Raw genomic sequence first — 19,151 nt, 5'->3', positions numbered from 1 at the left:
GTCCATTGGCGTGAAAGATGGTATTCCGTCCCTTTACTTTCAGTCTGAATGTATCTTTAGGTTCAAAATGAGTCTCTTGTAGACAGCAAATGGATGGGTCATGTCTTTTTATTCAATCTGCAACCCTGTGTGTTTATGGGAGCATTTAGGCCATTTACATTGAGACTGATTATTGAGAGTTATGATTTTAATGATGCCATGTTGCCAGTAAAGTCTTTGTTTCTATAGATTGTGACTTTCTGTTCTGTATCACTCTTGGGGCCTTTTTACTTTTATAGAAACCCCTTAATATCTCCTGTAGGGCTGGTTTTGTGGTTATGAAATTGGTCAATGACTGGCGATTCTGGTAGGTCTTTATTTCTCCATCAATTCTGAATGACAGCCTTGCTGGATAAATGATCCTTGGCTGCAAGTTTTTCTTTGAAAGAGCTTTAAAAATGCCCCCCCAACCCTATCTCTCATTCCAGGTCTGTGTAGACAGGTCTGACGTAATTATGATACCTTTGCCTTGGTATGTGAGAAATTTCTTTGCCCTGGCAGCTTTCAGTACTGTATCATTGGATCTAATATTTGCGAATTGCACTATGACGTGACATGGCATAGGTTTGTCGTGGTTGATTTGGGAGGGGTCCTCTCTGCCTCTTGGACACGAATGCTTGTTTCCCTTGCTAGATTAGGGAAGTTTTCAGCTACAATTTGTTCAAATATCTCTTCTAGACCTCTGTTTTTCTCCACCCCCTCGGGGATGCCGATGATTTTGACATTGGAACTTTTCATTGAGTCAGTAATTTCCTGCAACCTACATTCCTGAGCGTGAATTTTTTTGAGTCCAGATTCTATTTTAGCTTTCTCTTCTACTAACCCATCTTCCAATTTGCTGGTACATTCTTCTGCCTCATTCACCCTGGCCGTCAGAGCCTCTACTTTTGACTGCATTTGGCTCATAGAATTTTTAATTTCTGCCAGATTCGCTCTCATTTCCGCCCTTAGAGATTCTATATTCTCATTAACATTTTCGTTAATACTTTTTTCAAGTCTACACATCATCTTGAACATTGTTACTCTGAATTCCATTTCTGATAATTTGGTTATATCCATACCCATTAGTTCTGTGGCAGATGCCACAGACTTATTGTCTTTTCTTTGCTGGGGGGTGGATTTCTCTTTCTTGTCATTCTGATGAGGAGTGGTTGCAGGGTTGTCCAGAGCCCAAATTATTGACCGGGACCCCGGCCGTGGGCCCTTGTTTTATAGTGATCTTAGGGATTTGGGCTTCTTGATTTTTCAGCCTGCCTTCTGGGGGAGGGGCCTGCTGCACCAATACTCAGGCAACCCTGTTTGGGTAGAGTCTCCGCGTCCCCTGCGAGGGGGGATGGGGATGGGCACGCTGTGAGCCAGTATTTCCAGGCTTTTGTTCTCTGGCAGCTTTCCCTGGCGGTTTGCTGTGCCTCTTCTGAGAGTCAGAGCAGCAGTGGCTGAATCTCAGCCTCTGTCTCAGAACAGACGGATCACAGACCGTTCTCCACTGATGTTCTGGCCACTTTAACTCTGTTTCTGTTGGTGCTGCTCACTATCGCTTCCTGGCGCCCGAATGTGGTGGCTCCCTCCCCTTCCATTTATCTTCCAATATCTGTGCGCAGTTTCATGGCTCCCCGCTTCGTACCTCAATACTCAGCACTGGAGATGTTCATTTGTAGAGATCCAGATGTATCTTCCTGTGTCTCAGGCTGATTCCGTGGATGTTCAGGATGGTCTGGTACCTATCCAGCTCGACTCAGGGGACCGGCTGAAAAAGGGGTCCCCTACTCCTCTGCCATCTTAACTTCCAGCATCATTTATTTTAAAGGAAAGGAAAAGATTGAGTTATTAAGACGTCATTCTTGTGATGAGATTATGAAGGTATAATTTTTTTCCTTTCGTGACTACATCTTGAGTCATCCAGAAACAGTGTTTGTAGATGTGAGATAGTGGTCAGATTTTCTCTTTTCCACGGAGCAATTACTGCAGTACCATCAATAGAAGGCATATCTTTCCCATGGATGTGAAGTACCAAGTTGATCTTAAATGAGGGGCCATACCTATGTCAGTCTTGTTTTAGGCTCTCTATTCTCTAATGTTTCTGCATCTCTCCTTGTGCAAACATTGAGAAGGAAAGGTATAGGACGGGTGAGATAGGGGGCCTGTGGCTGGGCTCTGAAACCATCTCTGGCAGGCAGAAGCACCGAGACAGAGTGAACAAGAGATAAGGAAACAGACCACCCAGCCTCAGACAGCTGGGAAAATTTTTCCTTGGCAGCTACAGTGTATCACAGAAAATGACCAGACCTCAAAGAATTTAGTCATTAAGGGTGTTATCAATAGTCCATGTTCAAACCGAAAATCCTGTAACAATATCACACTTTCTTATCAGATAAAGCTTTATTATTATATCTTGATAGGCAACAGAGCAAGTCTTCATGTGTTCTATTTTGTCTTCAAGAGTATCTTGGTATTCTTGGTGCCTTACATTTCTATATACATTTTAGAATAATCTTATTTAGTTCCACCAAAAAACTTTTCAGAATTTTATTGTTTGCATTAAATATAGGGATCAAAGCAGGAATTAACATTACTAAAATTTCAAATCTTTTAATCCATGAATAATTATAATCTCTCAATTATTTGTCATTTTACGTTTTTCTCAATAATGTTTTACAAGCTTTTGTATAGATGTCCTACTCATCTTTCTTAACATTAAGTCCTACCTTTTTATTTATTGATGATATTATAAATTGTATCTTTATAAAATTATATTTTCTAACTGTTGCTATTATATACAAGTAAAATTGAATTTGTCACACTTACCTTTCTAAACATTTTAATGTTAATTTATATTTTGATTCCCTTGGGTTTTCTATGTACATAATCATATCGTCTGCAATAATGACAGTTTTATTTCTGCATCAATCTAGCACCTTTGTCCTTATCTTAACTTACTACATTGGTATAATTTCTAGAATAATGCTCACAGGATGAAAGTGGTGATAAAATGTGTCTTTGTCTTTTCCACAACTTTAAATTTCAATTTTTCAATTTTTCAATATAATATGTAACATTTACTGAAGATTTTTTTAGGTTCTGTTTAATTAATAGATTAGAGTCTTTCATTCTATTTCTAGTTTTCTAAATAATCTTTTTTTTTTGTTTTATCAAACACTTTATTTTGGATCTAGTATTATGGTGAATTATATTAATAATATAATAATTGGAAGTGTATTTATTAGAAATAAAAAAATATGTATAAACTAGTTTGTTCCTTAGGGGCCCTTTTATGTTCTCATTATAGTATCATTTCCTTTTGCTCTTTGAGACATCACTCTGCCCATCTGCTTTCATTGTTTTTGGATGCCTAGATTCCCCCACCTGACCCTCCCTTTGACTGCCTTTCCTTCCCACTAAGTATATTTTGTACATGATATGTTACATGAACTTCAAGTATTAATCATTTAGAATGATGTAATACATTTTACTTCCATGATTAATTTTCACAATAAGTAAGAAAACAATTTCAGGATATGCAGTTATATATGCAGGAATAATATATATATGCAGGAATAATTTTGAAGCCCAAGTGATTTTGACTGATGACAGGTGGAAAGTGCCTATTTGTCTTAAACATGATGTACAGTTATGGTCTTTGGAAATATGCTTTGTATCAGTAAATGCATTTTAAACATTTTCATTTATAATTGTTTGGACTTTCAAAAAGCCCATTACAAGTCTTGGCCTCTTTAATCTTCTAGAAGATAAAACTTCTATGTGGGTTGGATGTACATTGAGGCAACATCTTTCACGTCACTGACTAACCTCCCTCCCGTGGTCCTCATTCCCCCTCGTTCAGATTCAACTACCTCCTCATCCACATGGAGGCCCAGAAGCTGACTCCTTTCCTCCACTCCACACACCAAGAAAGCCAAGGAAGTTTTTGTATTTTGTTTTTGTTTTTAATTTGAACATAGTTAAAATAGCTTATTTATGTATTTATTATTTATTTTTAATTTATTTTTTCAATATGCAAAAGAGCATTGATTTATTCCCAGATTACTCAAAAGGAACTTCAATTCCCATTCATTGAACAAGATGCACGTAGAGCCAATATTCAGCCCACATCCATTCTTTTATTTAATTTGAGTATAGTTGACACACAATGTTACATTGGTTTCAGGTGTGCAACAAGTGATCCAGCAAGTTTATACCTTATGCTGTGCTCCCTGCCTGTGTAGCAGGCATCTGTCCAGATACATCGCTGTTAGTCATTACCTCCACTCTCAAACATACCCGGAATGTTGCCACTTCTCTTGCTAAAGCCCTGTCTGGGTCACCCTCATCTCTCCCTCAATTACTACTGTAGAGTCTTTATGATCTCATCACTTCCAGACTTCCAAAGAGTTCTGAGACCCAAGGTAGACTCCTCTGCAGAGGCCTGAACATCTACTCCATGCACAGGAATAGCTTAAGTCCTCACAACGGCCTGCAATGGCCACATCTGTCCTGCAGAGCTCATTCTGCTCGGCCCCTGAGTCAGTCCACTCAGCCCTGCTGACCTCCATGCCGTCAGTGAGATGCACCAGGTGTCCTGCGGCTGGACAGCCATAGCTCATCTCTGGAGGGAAAACTGGACCCAGACACCTGCTTGGATAACTTCTTCCCCTCCTTCGAGGATTCAGTTCTCACCTCTGCACAGAGAGCCCTCCTGACAGTTCATTCCACCACCTGTTGGTCTCACGCACCTGGTGTTGCCACCTGCTCCATTGTTTCCATCTCACCATCTCCGGACATACTCCAGGGCATCTTTATTAGGCTTTAGTGTGTATTATCGGCCTCCTTCCCCTAGAATTTTAACTTCTGAGGGACAGGAGCCTTTGTTTTGTTCCTTGATACATCCCAAGTGCATGAGCAGATCCTGGCACGTATAAGCACTGAATGTGAACATTCTGGAAATGTTGAGTTAGTTTAGAAATATCCAGGAAAATACCAGATAAAAAATAAAGGAACCGAAGATGCTCACTTGATAGAACAGAGTGGGATTCCAACTACTGCTTTGTTAATCTCTGTAGAACCATTTGACTTTAGTTACATATATTACTTTGGGACAGAAGTTCACATTTTAAACTCAAGTTTAAAATAAAGAGATACATATTACAAATTAGGAGAAATTTGATTAAGATGTTGGTTTATTTAGTTTCAGACTTAAAGCACATTTTTCCATAGTTGTGACTGCATTCTATGAATGCTCCTTAGGAGACCACTCAGTGGTATTTGTTGCTTTGTCCTCATTATTTTTAAAAATACAAAAAACGTTAAAAAAAAAAAAAAGACAAGAAATACATACAATAGGAACATTCACAGGGCAAACAAATCTCTCCTCTAGCCCTAACTCTGTCTCCCCGTTCCCCAGGCCTCCCAGGATACTCTGTACATTCAAGTGTATGCGGGGTATTTGCACATGTGTCATATGTATATTTATTTGAGGATATATGTGGTAGAAGAATAGGTTATGTCGGGGCGCCTGGGTGGCTCAGCCGTTGAGCATCTGCCTTTGGCTCAGGGCATGATCCTGGCGTTCTGGGATCGAGCCCTACATCAGGCTCCTAGGCTGGGAGCCTGCTTCTTCCTCTCCCACTCCCCCTGCTTGTGTTCCCTCTCTCGCTGGCTGTCTCTCTCTGTCAAATAAATAAATAAAATCTTAAAAAAAAAAAAAAGAAGAGTTGGTAATGTCACATTTGTGTTATGTTACAAATATCCTCCTGTACCTTTTTTCCCTTTAAATATCTATGTGGGAGACCATTTTAATTTTGTAACTAGAGCCCTGCTTCCTTATTTTTAATGAATGCATAGTATTACATTGTGAAGATGTATTTAACAATTTAGGAACTGGTGGTCATCTATGATACAGTGACCCTTTGGTAATGCAAACAATGTTGCAGTGAGGGTCTTGTAAATCCATCTCTCTCTACAGGCACATGTGGGAACATATGTCAGCCGGATGGAATCTCTGTGACAGTAGATATGTTCATTTTTACACATAGCCTGTAATTCTAAGATTTATAAAATTGTTTATATTTTTATTTATTTATAAAATAGTTGTTTGTAAAATAATTCTAAGCTCTATAAAAAGACTAAAGTGGCTTTTCTAACCATATAAAATATTTGGCTCTTGGTCAATTTCATAAGTAACGTTGTATCTCCCTGAGATGAAAGTTGCCTTTATGTACAGGGATAAACCACTTCACTCTATATTGGAAAGGCAGGTAATGCTGTTGTTTCAGTTGGATTGTTGTTCTTTTCCATACTAATTCATAATAACATGTACACATGAAGGAGTTTAGCTTTCTGTTTTTCACATCCTTCACAATTTTTTCTTATTATGTTATGTTAGTCACCATACAGTACATCCTTAGTTTTTGATGTCGTGTTCCATGATTCATTGTTTGCGTATAACACCAGTGCTCCATGCAATACGTTCCCTCCTTAATACCCATCACTGGGCTAGCCTAATCCCCCAGCCCCCTTCCCTCTGAAGCCTCAGTTTGTTTCCCAGAGTCCATAGTATCTCATGGTTCATTCCCCCTTCTGTTTATCCCCCCTTCATTCTTCCCTTCCTTCTCCTACCGATCTCCCTGCTATTCCTTATGTTCCATAAATGAGTGAAACCATATGATTATTGTCTTTCTCTGCTTGACTTATTACACTTAGCATAATCTCCTCCAGTCCCTTCACAATTTTTTTGAGCTTTGTCACTTGTTGCTTTTCATTTCATTTTATTTATAGCATTTGTCTCTGCAGAAATTTTACTTTTATGTATCAAGTACATCAGTCATTTGAAGGCCACTGAGTTTTTAGTGATCTTCTGTGTGATTGTAGATCTTACGCATGATATCTTCTTTCTAAACTTACATTTTTTGTTGTCTTGGAATTAATTTGAAGGTAGGAATTCGTGTTTTTTTTTTCACAGATTTTAAGTCAGTTGGCACAACCACATTCCTAAGTTCTCTTGATGATATGAAGTTTCACCCTCATGACAAAGTAAATCTCTACACAAAGTTGGGTTTATTTCTGAAGCCCGATATAAAATCTTCTCAAAAACTTTGTTTCACATGATAATGTGAGATCGAGTTAATTCAGGAGTTCTAATAACCAGACCTCTTGTGATAAGCACAGAGTCTGACGGATGTGGTATATTTGGACAATCCTAGCAGTCTCCCATCCACTGTGCTTTCTACTGCTCCGAAGGTGTAGAAAAAAGGGAAAAGAAGGAAGGAAAGAGGGTGTAGAATGGTGTAAAGAAAGGAGATACAGAGAAAAGCATACGTTGAATGCTAATTTTGATGGCTCAAACTGAGGAGTTTGGGTTGGTAATGCCCCATAACTTGGAGGAAGAAAAACTAGACTAAATTTGGAAGCATTTGTTTTGTTTCCTGTCTACCTGGTTGTGGTCTTGGGCAAGTTCTTTGATTTTTCTGAGTTTGGGGAGTGCCATCAGCTAAATATGCATAATTTGAATGTATTTCCCTAATTTATGCTGTGGCTATGACTACCAAATGAATTAATATGTATCTTATGTTTATTAAATATCTTATATGATAAATATAAGTAAAGAGCTAGAATGAAGATGGAGGGAAACATGAAAATATCATATTTTGGAAAGATTCCTTTTGTGTCTGTATAAAGTTGTCCTATTTTTCTCAGAATAGTAAGCATATATAAAGGACAATTTTGCCTATTTTATAACCTATATTATAGAAATCATCTTGGCAACCACTAAAACCAAGTCTTAATGGAATTGATTCGATTTCCTCTGAGGTGACTCTCTGAACTCGCCCAAAGTTTGTATTTTGTTAGAAACACTGTCCTGATGGCTTCTGATGTTGTCTCGCCTTCCAGTCCCTCTGGCTCTTCTCTCCTGGACATGCTGGCAGCAGCAGGTGTTAATTACGCTAAATCTCAGAGGCTTTCATAGAAGTCATGGCGTGGAGACTCATGGGAGAGCGCCCTGCAGGTCTACGGTTCTGTGGATGGCCATAACTGGGAGTTACAGTCATGAAGTGGACCCTTCGGAAGGTGAGGAGAGCTGGATGGAGACGCCACAGAACCTGGAGGAAACCTGAACAGCAGACCAGGGTCTGGGTGTCATGTTTGAGCCTGAGGTCAGTCCTCCATAACCACCCATGTCTCTGTCTCAAGCAAACAGACTGAGAGAGTTTACAACCCAGCATCAGCTAAGCACAGAAGGGGTTTGGGCAGGGAAGGGTCACCCTTAACAAAATCAAAGGTCACCTAGTTTTGTTGCTCCATGCGGTGGGGTAAAGGAAGCATTCGGGGATAGAAATGTAAAGAAAAAAATTACAAAAATGTTGATTTCACAGCCAGTTGTATTTTTGCTTGAGAGAAAAACAATGGCATTATAGAAAGTGTACTATGTAGGATTCAAATTGTATATTATTCAAGGCTTTGCTTCTGAATTTACCAGATCTATGTACTTGGACAAGTCCTATAACCTCTTGATGGCTGAGTTTCCTCTGGTCCACCATTTAAAAAGTTTGCTTACTTTAGAGGATTATTCTGAGAACAAAACAAACACACACGTGAAGAGGGTTATTATTTATGTACGAAAGCAATTGTGTATATACACACACACATTCACACATATACATACACATATACATAAATTATATATACATTTTATGGAGTGTTAGATATGAACTTTCTGGTATTTGCAGATCCTTAGTATATTTTGTTATAAGGAGAGCTGTGGAAAAATGCAATTGTTACGATTAATATTACTTACCTTTGCAACCTTGTATTTTCATTTGCGTATTTTAAGATGTGCCTTTTTACCACTCCTCTAGACTAAAACTGTTATTTACATTACAGAGTTTGTGGATAATGAGATACTGATTTTGTGTAGAAATTGATTTTGTGGAGCTCCGAGAGGCCTCCCATTCAAACAAATCAAAGACTGTTTAAGTCTGTGATAATTTAGGACAAGGGAATCTAATGCATGCATGGCATCAAACCAAAGGGAAGATTCTTAGACAATCACAGTAAGAAGAAAGATCTAAAGTGAATCAGAGGTGAAATGAATACCTAAATATGGCAATAAAACCGTTGAAATGAGTAAATTAAGACACATGTTAACTTTGCATTGGCTCCCTGGTCTGGAGTAGAGAAGGAGATGGTGTATCAATGAGCCTTACTGAGGTCATGAGTGAAAGGAAATCGTAACATCAAGACGCTAATGTGACCTAACAGAACACCAGAGGGAAGAGTTTCAGGGCTGCAGGTTTCAAATGAATTAATTAAAATGTGGTGAATCAGCTAACCTTACTTCTACAAGTCACGTCCTTACTCCTAGAAAGTATATACTCAATCCAGCCAGGAAAATAGGCCAGGAACTGAAACAGAAATATATAGAGAAATATAAAATAAAACGTGGTGTGTATCAAAGGAGAATTGCAGGTACAGTGTTCTGGAGGATTAGAAAGGAGAGGGTGGGAAATACTTAGGGACCTTTTTCACTTGAAATGATCCCTACAGGATGGAGAGCAGCAGGAGTTCCCCACAAAGGCGGAAGCGTAAATGGGCTGGATTGTGGGTCTGTCCACATGGTTGCAGCCATTATTGTACGAGCCCTTGAATCTAAGGCTGTGTTATAATGTGTTCAATATGGAGATTCACTGACTAATTTTGAGCTGCCATGGACATGGTAAGATCAGAACCAAGAAAGACTTCTCCAAACATGCTAGGTTGCTATGAAAATAAAAGCAATCGTAAGCCGGAAGAGCAGTTTGGAAGCTAGTGACTATGGAACATTGAACTGTAGTCTACGTGTCTGTTGTAATGTGTCTGAATAGACACAGATTTAATGGATCAATCTGACAGACAGTGTGAAGGAATTGGTCGAGCTTGACAACCTGACACACGGGCAATTGCAATTCAAAGATAACCATTGGGTTCTGGGCACTGAAAGAATTGTGGCTCCATCCATAAAACAAAGACCCTGTAAGTGTGAGACGGATGGGTAACGAGCTCAGTTTTGGATTTAGTAATTCCATGGTCTGGGCTTGCGGGTCTTCCCGCCACCTGTCACTCATGCCCCTACTGTCTGATTCCATAACTCAGTGACACCAACTTAGGAGATAGATCTGGCGCCTAGGTGCCCCAATCCTACCAGTCGGGAGCACAAGAAGAATAAGAGGAACAGATCAGTAAGTAATCAGAGGTTCCTGGGTTGTTCTCCTAAACAATCATCCATTTATTGCAAATATCACATACACTGTGTACACATGCACAGAAAAAAGAAAAATCCTGTACTTTAGGGAATTCATAAGTAAGGAAATAAATAATAACTATTAATAGCTATCGAATGATTAACATATGAAAAGAATGAGTTACATACGCAATTTACAGTATATCACTCAGTCCTATGAGAAAACCATGCTCATTTTAAAGAGCAGGAAATTGAAGCACAAAACAGATGATGTGACATCTCCAAAGTCACACAGCTGGAAAATGGAATGGCCAGGTTTGAAGGAAGAAGGCAAACGCCTGTCATAAAATAACTAGAGAGAAATACTAGATGAATTTGCCATGATATGGGAGCAAAACTGAAAGGAATTTAGTATTTTAGAGAATGGAAAAAATAGTCATTGGATTCTTTTATTTTTTTTTAATTTTAATTCTGGCATAGTTAAAATACAGTGTGATGTTAATTTCAGGTGTATAACATAGTGATTCATCACTCCCGTCCATCACCCAGTGCTCATCATGACCCGTGCATGCCTTCATTCCCATCGCCTGTGTCTCCCATCGCCCACCAACCTCCCCTCTGGTGACCCTCAGGGTGTTCTCTGTAGTTAAGAATCTGTTTCTTGGTTTGCCTCCATCTCTCTTGTTTGGATAAATTCATCTTTCTTTCTTAAATTCCACATAGGGTGAAATCATATGATATTTGTCTTTCCCTGACTGACTTATTTTGCTCAGCGTAATACTCTCTAGCTCCATCCATGTCATCAGATTGTTTTATAATAAAGAAATTGTGTGATCTGGTTGGGGGAGCCGTGGAGGTGCCTCCAGTGGTAGGCATCTGTGACAGTGAGTAAGAGGGGAGAATAAACGGGGGGATTTAAATTTAAATGATATCCTGAGGGGTTGGAAATTTATACTCAGCCCTGAATTTCACGGAGCCAACTATCTGAAGCTCTTTCTGGTGATCTCCCTCAGAGGTAAAAATTACATCACATTTACCCAGATATTCTTAAAGCAACATTTTCACAGCAAGGTTTTGAGGGCTGTTTTGTGTGTATGTTATCTTGTTTGAACTTTTTGTTTCTTTTCCCTATTTTAAATATTTCTGAATAGGACAGCATTATGCTGAGAAGGGGTGAGCGGGGTCCTGAAACTACATCCTTTCATCACATGGGATGTGCGCAGTGCTTCAGTTCCCACGAAGATTCTCACCAAGTCAGTCTAAGACGGACATCCACCTACCCCCTCAAGCTGACCTTTGTTTGACTTGTATTTGGGAAGCTCTGTCTCCTCCCACTCTGCTTTAATCTGTACTCTGCTGTTGTCATTAAATATTGATAACATGTACAGGGCTCCGTGGGTGGCTCAGTCATTAAGCATCTGCCTTTGGCTCAGGTCATGATCCCAGAGTCCTGGGATCGAGCCCGTGACTGGCTCCTTGCTCAGTGAGAAGCCTGTTTCTCCCTCTCCCATTCCCCTTGCTTGTGTTCCCTCTCTCCCTGTCTCTCTCTCTGTGTCCAATAAATAAATAAAATCTTTTTTAAAATATTGATAATATGTACAGTTGACGGGAGTGCTACTGAACCTTTTTAGAAGATACAAAATTCCAAAAGGAGTGAGTAACTAACTGGAAAGCACCCATAAAAGAAGCCAAGTGTCCTATTTTGCTGGTGCTCTCTTTATTCTTCTCTTAATAATCTTTCAACATTCCATTGGCAATGTTGACTCAACATTTTACCATAGTCACGGTATGGGTGCAGATTATAGCAGAAATGGGAATTTCATCTCACCATCTCTTATCCCTACCTCTCCTTGGCTTCCTTTTACTACTGACACCCATTGCTAGCAGTGGTTATTTAGAAGTTCCAGCTAGAATTTCACCTGTTAGTGACAATATGTGGATCAGCAATCAGAGCTCACAAGATGATTTTATCTTACTGGGATTCTCTGACCATCCCTGGCTGGAGACACCACTCTTTGTAATCTTTCTGGTGGCCTACATCTTTGCCCTATTTGGGAATATCTCCATTATCCTTGTGTCCCGCCTGGACCCCCAGCTTGACAGTCCCATGTACTTTTTTGTCTCCAATCTATCCCTACTGGACCTCTGCTACACCACCAGCACTGTGCCACAGATGTTAGTCAACCTTAGGGGACCAGACAAGACCATCAGCTACGGTGGCTGTGTTGCCCAGCTGTACATTTTCTTGGCCTTGGGTTCTACTGAATGTATACTTCTAGCCATCATGGCCTTCGACCGTTATGCTGCTGTTTGCAAGCCCCTTCACTACCCAATCATCATGAGTCAGAGACGCTGCATCCACATGGCCACTGGGACCTGGATCAGTGGCTTTGCCAACTCCCTTGTGCAGTCCACTCTCACCGTGGTGGTCCCACGGTGTGGACACAGGGTGATGGACCATTTCTTCTGTGAAGTTCCTGCTCTTTTGAAACTAGCATGTGCTGATACTCATGTGAATGAGGCTGAGCTCAACGTGCTGGGGGCATTGCTACTTCTGGTGCCCCTCACCCTCATCCTGGGCACCTATGTGCTCATTGCTCGGGCAGTAATGAGAATCCGCTCTGCTGAAAGTCGCTGGAAGTCCTTCAACACCTGTGCTTCGCACCTGCTGGTGGTGTCCCTCTTCTACTTCCCGGCCATCAGTATGTATGTCCAGCCTCCCTCTAGCTACTCTCGTGACAGGGGGAAGATCATGGCTGTCTTCTATGGGATTGTCACACCCACACTCAATCCGTTTATCTATACACTGAGGAACAAGGATGTGAAGGCTGCCCTGAGAAGAGCACTGACCAAGGAGTTTTGGGTCAAGACAAGATGATCTGGAAAGTAGACCCACGAAGCACAGATATATGTGTTTGCCTTCCCGGGAAGAAGCTGGGCATGGAAGTGATGAGAGAACAGTGCACCAATTCTCACAAAGTTCACGATGGAGCAGGACCAGAAAGAAGCAAGAAGTCTGGGTGATCTCATAGTTGTTATCCACTTATGAGAATACCTGGCTTACAATATGAATCCTATCAGGTCACGTCATCTTCCTCCCTAGCCCTAACCACTAGTTAACCCTAACTGCTAGCTAACTTAGTGTCGGGGGAAATTGGTGTAATAACTAGAGAAAAATATATCTAAAAGTTTAGAAAATATATTTGGTATAAATTATTTCCAAATGAATCCCAAATAAATTAGAAATAATCATATATTTTAAAAAAACAACATATGACTGCCATCCTGAGTCAACTTTAATCAACATGTATTGACCACCTTTGGTCACCCTCCAACATTCAGTGTCCAACTGTATCATCCAGGGCTTTGGCCAAAAAGGTAAGTGAACTCAAGAGGCATGTAGGTCAAAAGCATATAAAATAGAAATGTGCAAAGGGAAAATCCACGAAAAAATTTAGAGTCAGTAATTTTAAGTATATGTTATTTTGGCTATAAACCTGAGTCAGTCTTTGTTATGATAAACAATGAGGTCATGCTCAATAAAACAGAACCTATTCTGGTCAAGAGAGAAAACAATGGACAGTGAAGAATGGTGGGAAAACCTAAGGTGGAAAATATCCTAACCCGAGAAACTTTTCTAGTGATTGATGAGTTTGACAAAGTAGTTTCCTTTACCACATGAATGGGCAAGTCAGTCCTATTTCAATGTGGGAGTTATGAGAATGTCATGTTGAAATTCAAAGCCTTAGTTGATCAATTAGATTTATTTAAAAAAAATGTTTTATAACTCCTGACTATAAATTGCCTTACAAATACATTTTAGTCAAAAGAAAGTAAGTTCAGCAAAAACTTAACACTGTTGTCTGAAATGAAAATTAAATCTTAATTTCAGTAATGGGTATATGTACACCCTCAACAGAGTAATGTACAAACTGTATGCCTTTTCGGGACAACCATTCGTTATCTTTGGCTACAGTTTCTTTGCCACCAAATAGGAATAATAACACTTGCCTTAATTCAAAGGTTTGTGAAATATTTTTTTTCACAAGACGTTGAATTTAATATGTAATATTGTAGCTCTATGTCCCATTTGTAATCTAGATAACAAAATTAAATTCTAAATTCATAGAGCTCTATAGTATTTTCAACTTGATGACTTAAAAAATCATGGACTTAGCACTCATTCTGAGTCATCAGCACAATTTCTAAGTCATTCTTTCCCTTCTAATAAATATTCTCAATTTTCTTTATAAAATTCTCCTTTCCAAAGTGTAGTCTGTCCATAAATGCATTTAGTCATTTTTACTTGTTTCAGTTCTCTGTAGTTATTTCAAACTAATGGATCAGAGTTCCTTAAAAATATGTGTTCCAAAGTCCTAATAAACATGAATAAATTTCTGAAAATACCTTCGTGTGTTTTATCAGGATCCTTGATACGGGGGAATAAATACACTGATGGCGTGAATTCTGGGATCTGGATTACATTTTATATGACTGGAAACAGTAATGATTTGTCTGTTTCAACACTCTGCCAGAGATTCTGAAAATTTGGAATTGCAAATATTTAAGATAAAATAACACAAAACATGCATAAAATCTTTCTCCAGAGATAAAATACTCTAGTAAATTGAGATTACCACATGCTATGGAACTTCCTCTTCCTCCCCACCTATCAGCATGAATCCTAGTCTTTTCCAACTCAGAATATTTAACCACATTAAAAAATTTTTTTTCACAGCCCTTGTTAACCCCAGCCAATGAGTGCTGTCTCCTCCAATGGCTCCTGTTTGAACAACTTATCATGTACACTGCCTTTCAGTAGAAGTCCTTCTCAAGCCCCTGTGATATTCATGTTTGTAATTTCTCATATTTCTGCAGATTTCTCCACCATGCTTTGGGCATGGTAAGTATTTGGAAAATACACCCAACATAATTGGGTCAAGATATGCCTCTTTTTCCCCCAAGGCCCCACTACACCACCCCTCCTCTCTAAAAAGAACAGTGCAAGGGTCTGCTTCCTGCCAATGAGGTACAGTGAGCACATTCACTTTCTGTGGCCCAACTATAAGGCAGATGAAGTTGGAACATGGAAGGGAAAGGCTTTATTTGCAAAAATAGAGGCTCCCAGTTATACAAGGGAAGGGGAGCTTGTTTCCTCAATGTTCCATAATGGGGTTTTTTTTTTTTTTTTAAGAGAGATGGGGGAGGGGCAGAAGGAGAGGGAGAGAGAGAATCTTAAGCAGGCTCCATACCCAGCAGGGAGCCCTACCTTGCTCTTGATGTCATGACCCTGAGATCATGACCTGAGCTGAGTTGGATGCTTAACTGACTGAGCCATCCAGATGCCCCTTTAATGGTTTCTTCAAAACATTTAAAAAAATTCTTTCAATCACAGGGTTTCTCAAATTCATGATTCATTTTTACATGGAACCTCAAATCAATATGATCTAAAATATAGAATGTATCCTAGCATGTATTATGAAATAATGTTTATAGCATTAATGATTCATTCTAGTAAAACAGTGTACCTCTGAGAGCTTTTGTGTTGTACTTCTCAGGGGTTATTTGAGGTCACTAGACAAAAAGGCACATCCCCTTGGGTTTCTTAGCTTTACTTCAAAGTCTATCTAGATAGACTTAGAAATAATTGAATATTAAAACTACTACTTTGAATTGAAATGATCATGGATATATTATTTTGTGGAAGTTGCATACATTTTTAAACAGAAACATGAGTTCTCAAAAAATTGAGTGCTCATATGGGAGGTTGTTCCAGATACGTCCCCCAAACCCTAGGGATATATTTTGATTTACCTTCAGGATTATAGATGTATCAGAGCAAACCCCTGAGATTTAAGCAAAAACATTTTTTTAATATTTAATTTTATAAATGCAACTAATACTTCTGCATGAATTCTGTCTGATATTTTATAAGTTTATATATTTAAATACATTGTTAAATGATTTCTAGTCCATGCATGGTCAAGCAGGCAAATCAATAGAGTGTAAGGTTAAAAATGGGATTAATGAAGAAATCTTCATACTCTTGAAAGTATTACTGAAACATTAGTAAATTGATCAAATATTACATTAGTAAATTTTGTAAATATCAGTAAGTCATTAAATAGAAAAATGCTTTGTGATATAGACGGAACAATAAGGAACCCTATTCAATAAGTCTATCACAAAACAAAGTCGTACCTATTATTTATCATTTATTAACCACTTGCCATAGGCTGAACGTTGGTGTCCTCCCAAAACTCACAGGAGGAACATACTTTCCCTGGGATAGTAATTGCACGTGGAGCTGTTGGGACGTGACTGGGGTGGTGGGGGTAGCCCCCATGAATGGGACCGGAGCCCTGTTAAGAGGTCCCAGAGAGCCCCCCGCCCCTTCCGCCCTAGGAGAGCACAGTGAAACATGGCTGTCTGTGAACCACGAGGCCCTCACCAAACAAGGATCTCTTGGCTCCTTGATGCCAGACTTGCCAGACTCCAGACCTGTGATAAAAAGGCTTCTGTTATTTATAAGCCATAGTCTATGGTTCTGTTTTAGCAGCCCAAACAGAATAAGACACCAGTCATTGCCTTAAAAAAATTAATAGATTATTAAAAATATTTAAGAAACATTATAAAATAAGGAAAACAGTGGCATTTTAATTAGCTGTTCCTATGGTGAGGTTTCACGCATGCTGAAAATGTTTATATTCCATGATTCGGTAAATACTTACAGATGTCAAGTGTGTATGTAAGTCACTGAACTGGAAAAGATAATCTGAAGTGAATAAGACATCGGCCTGTTCTCAAAGACTACAAGTCTAGAGGAAAACAGATACAAATAAATAAAGAAGGTCACAGAGCTGAGCGTCCAGAAAGATTCAAAGAGTTTGCTGTAGAAAGGATCAGAGAAGGGAATGTGAAACAGAGAAAATCTCTGGATACCTGCCGAGGGCCCTCCCTGGGTGTCCGGCTGAGCCGTGGTTAGCGCGAGCCTGCGTGGAACTATCCAGGCTGAGGAGAGAAGGCCTGATGGAGTAGAGGACATGATGCCCGAGCTTACACCAGGGCTGAGGATGCCATGAGCTCCCCACAGTCAGACTGAAACACCCCAGGATCACGGGCACTGGGGTCAGCACTCCAAAGCCCCAGCAGTGGGCAATAATTAGCCTGAGACCATACACTCCTGTGGTCCCACCTAGCAAATCCTCGAACAACAGCCAGACTACCACACTGTTTCTAAGCAACTTAATACTTAGCATACAGAAAAAGATATCAAGAATATTGATAGGAACACAAATATATCTACTTTCTAATTGCATTAGGACCACATGATTCAGGGAAATAAGAGTGTAAATAATGACACAATCTTAAAAAATCTTTTCTTTCCTCCTAGTTCTGACACTTCTCCTGTGTTTTGGCAGCCTTGGAGGTCACATTTTGAGAGGCCTGGATCCCCTCATTATTGGAAAGAATGAAACGCCAACTTTCCAAGTCAGATTTTATGTGAATAAGAAATAAACTATTTTGTTCTAAATCACTGCGATTTGGGATTGACTTGTTACCGCAGCTAAATCTAAGTTATTTGAATAAAAATACAAGTAGAGTAATTCCAAATGTAAGGTATTATTGTGAAAAAATGTTTAAAATTGATACCTGGAGTAAGTATCAGAAATGCGTAAAATGCTAGTATTCCCATTATAGCCCATAAACCTATTAGAAATGTAAAACAACGTTGTGTTTCTCCTTTTTAAAAAAATATACATATTTGAGACAGAGAAAGAGAGTGTGCACAGGGGGAGGAGCAGAGGGAGAGAGAGAATCTCAAGCAGACTCCCCGCTGAGTGCAGAGGTCCATCCCAGGACCCCAAGATCATGACCTGAGCGGAAACCAAGAGTCAGAAGCTTAATGCACCCAGGTGTCCCTAATTTTGTGTTACCCCTTATACTGATAGCCACATTTATAAACATAAGCCAGCACAATATTTTCTGAGTTAGGTTTATAAGGAAAAACTCTTAAAGTTTTTTCTAAATCCATAGCTTGGTTGGTGGGAGGGGTCTGTGATAGAGAGAAAGCACAAACTGGCAATATTCCTTACATTAATTACATTTATACAAAAAAGATGACATCACTTAATATAAATTTCTCCAACTGAAATTCTACCATGCTTTCCATTACAAATATTTTGGTTATTCATAAAGAAGATTCCAGGGGAAAGTTTGGGTTAACAATTCTTTGTTGGCAGCAAGGCATTGTTGCCTTAGAACCACTAGCTTGTGACCAGAATTCTGCAAGAATCAGTCTTATGGATTACTTTAATATTCTAGATTCAGGGGTAACAGAAAGAAAAACTTTCGTACAGAATCCAGAATCTTGCTTTAAGAAAATCTTTCATTATACCGGTGTTTTCACTGTTTCTCCAGAAAAAGGTTTGGAAATTATTATTTTGAGAAAACCTCTATCTGAATATAACTAATACCTACTATTCCTAGTTTGATCCCAGGGATATAAATAACAAATTTAAATTGATTCATAAGACACAACCATTTTCTAAAATATATTTTTAAATTTCTCTTGAGATTTCTTCTTTGATCGTTATATTATTTAGAAGTGTGTTGTTTAGTTTCCATATACTGGGATTTTCCAGTAATTTTTCTGTCATGTTTCCAGTTTTATTGACCTATAATTGCCATATAACATTGTATTCGTTTCAGGGATACAACATGATGATTTGATATATGTGTATATAGTTGCCACCCATCACCACACGTAGTTACAATCTATTTTTCTTGTGCTGAGAACTTTTAAGATCTACTCTTCAGAGTGGGTGGGAAGATGGCGGCAGACTAGGATGGCTCTAGGCTTGTCTTGGCTCAGGAACACAACTAGATAACTATCAAATCA

At 39.1% G+C, this 19,151-nt stretch overlaps 1 protein-coding gene across 1 annotated transcript; it reads left to right on the top strand.

Moving 5' to 3' along the window:
* Positions 1–12,182: 12,182 nt before the first annotated feature.
* LOC103679353 (olfactory receptor 2B2) lies at positions 12,183–13,127 on the top strand. The gene has a single exon (XM_008708863.1). The coding sequence runs from the start codon at positions 12,183–12,185 to the stop codon at positions 13,125–13,127; it is 945 nt and encodes a 314-aa protein (XP_008707085.1).
* The last annotated feature ends 6,024 nt before the right edge of the window (positions 13,128–19,151 follow it).

Source organism: Ursus maritimus, unplaced genomic scaffold, assembly GCF_017311325.1.
Source record: "Ursus maritimus isolate PB19 unplaced genomic scaffold, ASM1731132v1 scaffold_28, whole genome shotgun sequence".
Taxonomy (NCBI): domain Eukaryota; kingdom Metazoa; phylum Chordata; class Mammalia; order Carnivora; family Ursidae; genus Ursus; species Ursus maritimus.
The sequence above is the reverse complement of the archived record's forward strand: the minus strand, read 5'-3'. Positions and strand labels throughout refer to the sequence as shown.